Source organism: Gavialis gangeticus, unplaced genomic scaffold, assembly GCF_001723915.1.
Source record: "Gavialis gangeticus isolate Ggan-Ray unplaced genomic scaffold, GavGan_comp1, whole genome shotgun sequence".
NCBI lineage: Eukaryota > Metazoa > Chordata > Crocodylia > Gavialidae > Gavialis > Gavialis gangeticus.
The window spans coordinates 9,493,561-9,499,356 of NW_017729014.1; the positions used below are offsets into that span (position 1 = coordinate 9,493,561).

General features: G+C 45.1%; 1 protein-coding gene across 2 annotated transcripts in view; it reads left to right on the forward strand.

The window, feature by feature from the left end:
• Window positions 1-5,796, forward strand: part of GNB1 (G protein subunit beta 1) — a 136,275-nt gene that overhangs the window by 88,910 nt on the left and 41,569 nt on the right. For both annotated transcript variants that reach the window (XM_019511692.1, XM_019511693.1), the window contains one exon: window positions 1,030-1,136. In XM_019511692.1, the coding sequence (XP_019367237.1) occupies window positions 1,030-1,136 (107 nt within the window). The remainder of the gene's footprint in view (window positions 1-1,029; window positions 1,137-5,796) is intronic.

Consider the following 5,796-nt stretch of genomic DNA (forward strand, 5'->3'; position numbering starts at 1 on the left):
AAAACAACCCCCCCCCCCAAATCAAACCAAAATTTATAGGTATTTAGAATCTTATTTTATTATAGTGATTGAGGCACTGGTGGGCTTTCACATATATTTACAATTTTAAAGCTATCAATAAAACACTGTGTTCAAGTGATAGCTATATATAGAGTGGTGTTTCATTTTAATCATGGAAAAACACAGATTTGGGGGCTTTTAATCAGTGAATGCGGGTCTTTATCAGAGAATTCGCCATTTGTAAGCTGAAAAAACCAGGATCCCTGATGCTACCTAAACAAAACTGTGGCCTGAGAGTTTGAGTTGATTCATTAGCTCCCTGGCAGGCTTGGGTAATACACTTGCCCTCTTAGGGCATCTCCAGATGAGCACAGATATGCAGTGTGAGCACAGATCTGTCTGTGACGCTGCACCCCACACATGTAGGTGTTCCTTGCACTGCTAATTTGCAGGGGTTGACACCGGGAGATCCCTTTGTCAAAAAAACCCTGCACCTTAAAAATGCATGGCAGCACACATAGCAGTAGCGGCTGTAGCCCCCGGAGGCCCTGGGGACCCCGGGTAAGGCTGCTGGGGCCAGCCCAAGTGCTGGTCCCACTCTCCTCTAGTCCACCTGGGGCAATGTGCCGTGTTCCAGAGCATGTGTGCATGGGCATTTCCTGGGGACAAGTGGCAGCAGCACATACTGTGCCACTGCTGTTTGTCCCCAGGAGAACAAATGTTCCCACTTGTGGCAATGCACCCTTAAAGGGGTATTGTGCAATCCCGTTTCCTTGTGGCTTTGTCCGCAGAGGTCAGATAAGGGGTTGACCCCCCCCAAGGAAGAATAGTGTTTGTGACGACTCCAGAGTACCACATAGGGCAAATTCCCTGGCCCCTTTGTCTGCATTGGGGAATACGAACAAAGTGTATAGCGTACCCTTTTGCTCTGTCTGTAATGGAATTTTCTAAGTATAATTGCATTAATAAAGTACTGAGTAAGATAGATAGGTGCAGAATCTAAGGTGTATAATAACTTTATCGTTTTAGATCACAGCCAGCATTGATCCTGTGGGGCGAATTCAGATGCGCACTAGAAGAACGCTGAGGGGACACTTGGCTAAAATTTATGCAATGCATTGGGGGACTGATTCCAGGTGAGTGGTGCTGATTCAGGAAGATTTGTTCTTGGGTTCCATGAAGCTCCTTGTTGAAAATGTTTGTTTGTGTGTAGGATGATACGAACTCAGTTCTTTTAATTCAGGTAATGGCTGTAATGCAGGGGTGGGTAGCCTATGGGTAGATCTGGCCCACCAGGTGCCTGGATCTGCTTTTGGCTACCCCTGCAGCACTCCAAATGGCACCAAGACCCTACCACTCATGCTGAGGCAGCACCAGGCTCCCACCAGCACCCACTGCCTGGCCCTGGCCAATGCATGCAGCTTCTGTTGCGACTGTTCCAGGTGTGGCTGCAGCTGGGTGTTGCTTTGCTCCCCCTGTCTCCAGCAGTGGCTCCTGCCCCTGCTGCGCCACACCATGCCAAGCAGCTTCCTGTGGGGTTGTTCCTGGTGCAGCTGCAGTTGAGTGCTGTTCTCCTCCCCCTGCCTCCAGTGGCAGTTCCTTTTCCTGATCTTACCTGCACCATGCTGCACTGCTCTGGGCAAGCAGATTCAGATGGGCAGCTCCTGCCCTAGAGCACCCTCCCCTGGAAGGTGGCCAGAAGCTAAAGCCTTGTGCACTGGGGCAGGAGCTGCCTGGCTGAAGCTGTCCACCCGCCTGTCAGGAGCGGCATGGCAGGGGCAGGAGTAGGAGCCACCACTGGAGGTGGGAGAAGCAAAGCAGCACTTGGCCAGCTGCAGCTGCACCAGGAACAGCCCCGCAGGAAGCTGCTCAGTGCCGTTCGGTGCAGCAAGGGCAGAAGCAGGAACCACCCCTGGAGGCAGGGAGAGCAGAACAACACCTCGCTGAGCCAGGGATAGCATGGAGTGCTGCACAGGTAGCATGGTCTGCTCTCCCTGGGCAAGCTCTGCTGTACACACTCCCTCCCTCACCTCACCCATAGCAGGCTCCTGGGACCTAGTATCCAGGCAGCCCCCACATATGCATGCACGTACCCTCCCCTCCCCACCAAGGGTCCCAGGCCCCATGATCCCAGCCTCACCCACCCTCCCACTCCTGAACAATGCTTCCTGCTTGCCCGCAGTCCCCTAGGGAGTTTGATGAGTTGTTGCAGTGGAAGGGCCAGGATGGGAGTGGGTGGTGCTGACCCGGCCTGTGACAGCTAGTCAAAGCTCCCCATGTGGCCCTTGGACCCAAATAATTGCCCAGCCCTGCTGTAATATATGAGGTCCTTTCTACAAGAGTGAATTTTAAGATACTATAGCCTTTTTCCAAGAGCAGGGGCACTCTTACAGGTGGAGCTGGTTACGTCTTTGAAGTTTTATAACTGAAGTTTCTATTCTGGTCCCAAAAGAACTTAGCAACACAAAATGTCACTCTCTTCCATTTAACTTCCATATTTTTGGCATCAGAATCTAAATTCAGTTCCAAAACATCAACCTTTCTTCTTGCCTGAAAAATATACTTGTGGAATTCTAAGGAAATCTAAAGATAGAGTAGATTTCATGTCTGGTTTCAAAGGTTTTCTTAAAATCACTGACATTAACAATTCAGAGATGCACTAGCCCTTCAGAGATATCCAGACACTAAAAATTAAAGTCAGCAGTATTACCTGCTGTTAATCATTATATCTTTAGAAGAACTTTAAAGTGCACAATAGTGAATAGTCTAACTTCAAGTGCAGAAACACGGTATTCCCTCACAACAGGAATAAGTGAATTAGTTTTGTTTTTAACCTTGCAAATTTGGGAGCTAGTCTACCTGTATGTAGAAAGTACTTTTCTGGATGCCAGATGTTTCTGTAGGGAGTTTTATTAGTCTGTGTTTATTTACCCAAACTTGATGAGCAAAGTTACTCTAAATCGCCATATAACATCCTGGTTCTATGATTATACTTAAGGCAAGTTCAGCAAAGTGCTTCTTGTATAAACAACAGTCTTGCAAAATGTACATGTAAAAGAAAAGTATTCTCATGTATGTTTTGCTTGTACTTTCTGTATTGCTCGGGGTTAGAAGAGCAACAAGTAAATGGGACAGTTCTGTAGTATCTTGTATGTTATTTCTTAGATGTAGTGTGTTTCATTGTTTAATTTGTGGTAAATTATTTGCTGTAAAAGATATTTTAACGGCATGAGAGGACTAAGATTCATGATGGTTCCAATGATTCTTTGAAAACAGACCACGTTAAAATACTCAGAACTTTTAGCAGTAAGATTATGTTATACCGCTTGAACAAAACTAGGTGGAGACTATGCTAAGCTAATTCTGACGTTACCTCCAAATCATAGATAATATGTCCTGGTTTTTATCTAAAAATCTTCCCCAAAATGAAGAAGGTTGAGTAGATATTTTTGTGATGTCAATTAAACTATTTTTGTTCTTAAAATCTTACCTTGTAATAAAATACCATACGATATCTGTGAATTAGACTATACCAGATGAGTGGCATGGGGCCAGGCCACTTTGGTTCAGTACTGGGTCCCAGGGTCTTGTGCCACCTTTACCTGCTGGGATCAGCCCCACATGTTAGGATCAAACTCCAGACTGCCTCTGCTTAGCGGTGTGTGCCAGGATCAGGTCCTGCATCACCCCACCTCCCCAGTCTAGAGTACACAGCCATGGCACATGGGTCTTCCCAGTCCATCGAAACCACATAGGTCAGATGAGGTTGCGCTGGAGACTGGATTGGGCCCACCTGGGGGTTGAATACTCCTACGCTAAACATATGTCATGGTTCAAGTATCTAGAACAAACATAGTATAGTATAAAACCTCAGAGTAGTGTAAAACTGTCCCTATACAGTAACCTCATCTTTAGTTTTGTATAAAATGGTGGTGATGTCAGAGCCATACTCAGGAAGCTGGCTTAGTGCTTGCCACCACTCTAAACCCAGGACTACTTGGTTCCTTTTTTAGTTCCTCATTTTATAGACATTAACATTTCATCTCCCTTTTTATGCGTTTTCTCTCTTTCGAACTAGGTTTGAATTTGAAAACACTTTTTGGGAAAACATGTCTTAAGTTTTAAGAAAATAACAGTACTAAAATACCTAGAAGCGAAACTGGAAACCAACTACCCACAATAACTGAAACAATTTCAAGGCACAAATGTTTTCACTAGAAATAATTTATAGTTTGTTTTCAGGAGCTTATGTTAAAGTCACAAATTATGTTCGAGTAGCAACTGTGATGACAATGTTCTTTCCCCCTTTTATACTTAATTTGTATTGTCTTACTATATTGATTTCCCAACCCCCCCAGTGAACACAGTATAATACTCATGTAGAGAAAACAGTACTTGTCCCTGCCAACCTCTTTAAGTTGCCTTTTAAAAGTTGCCAGATTAGTGTATAGTAATGCTGTCCAGCTTCTGAGTAGACAGGAGCCTCAGGTGGATCACAGGCCTCCTGGGCTGATTCTGCATGGTCTGTATGTGTTGCTGCATGGCTGGAGTCCCCTCCATCCCTGCATACTCCACCCAGTCTGCTGCTGTGGGGGGGGCACCCCCCACCTGTGCTATTCCAGTGCTACCATGCCTTGCATACTGCTGTGGTTCCCTCCCCCCTTGTTGCATGCACCCCCATACCTTGCAAGGTCCCCCAAGACCGCTGGCTGCAGACTCCCATAGCCATGCAAAATGGTCCACCCCACCAGTCCCAACATGCTGCAGCAGAAGTGGGAAGAGGGATGGGGAGGCGGCCAGAAATTGTGTAGACAACAGTGGTGGCTGAGAGGAATGATGCCCAGAGGCCACAAGTTAACCACTCAAAGGCCGCATGTAGGCTGCCAGCTGGACAGCGGTCTATAGGAAGGTAGCTAGATCTTTGGCACCATACTTCTGAACCTTGTAAGATGGGTGCCCAGTCTCTTAAACTGCACTACCTCTACCAGGAACAAAGTAATTGTAGATGAGAACTCAGTGTGAAATGTTACATATTTAAACTCCAGTTTAGCTTTGTTTCCCTAATATAGATAAAAGATGCACATGACTGGCTCATGCCTGAAACCTGAATTTTTTTTGTTCTTGGAGTAAGAAAACCTAGTTTAAAAAAAACTTTGAAAAATGTTCCCACTAAAATGGAACAAATATTCCATTTTACTATAGTGGTTTATTTAAGGCTTTATCCATAGAGAGGGGTGTGGGGGTTTTTGCAGAAGAAATGAAGGGAATAAAACACCCTTTCCTTGCAGTCTACCCTTCATCTTGAAGGGTAAATTACTTTGCTATAAATCCAATTTTCTTTTCAAACTGGTTGTAGCTCCAGGATGACCTAAGATTTTATTTGGTTTACAGTATCGAACCAGTCCCCTCCCTCTTTATTTTTCCCCCAACTTGTTTGAAATCTGGACAATTAGGGGGGAAAAAAGGATTCTATGGACCAAGTAGTTAGCTGTGCTTATCTAATTTTACTGAACCTATCGCTGATGCTTAAAGTGTCAGTGCATTATTTCACTCTGAGGATTATTTTCTCTGATTCTCTTTCACAGTGTGTGTGTGTGTGTGTGTGTGTGTGTGTGTGTGTGTGTGTGTGTGTGTGTGTGTGGTGGGGCCATTAGTTTTTGAAAGATTTATGGAGGCATTTTTGTTAGTAATCATTACTAAGAAATATTGGAGCTTTGAATACAATCTGATCTCTGCCTAGAAGCCCTGCCATTTAAGTCAGCCAACATAAACGCAGTGGAGTTCAGATAAGGAACA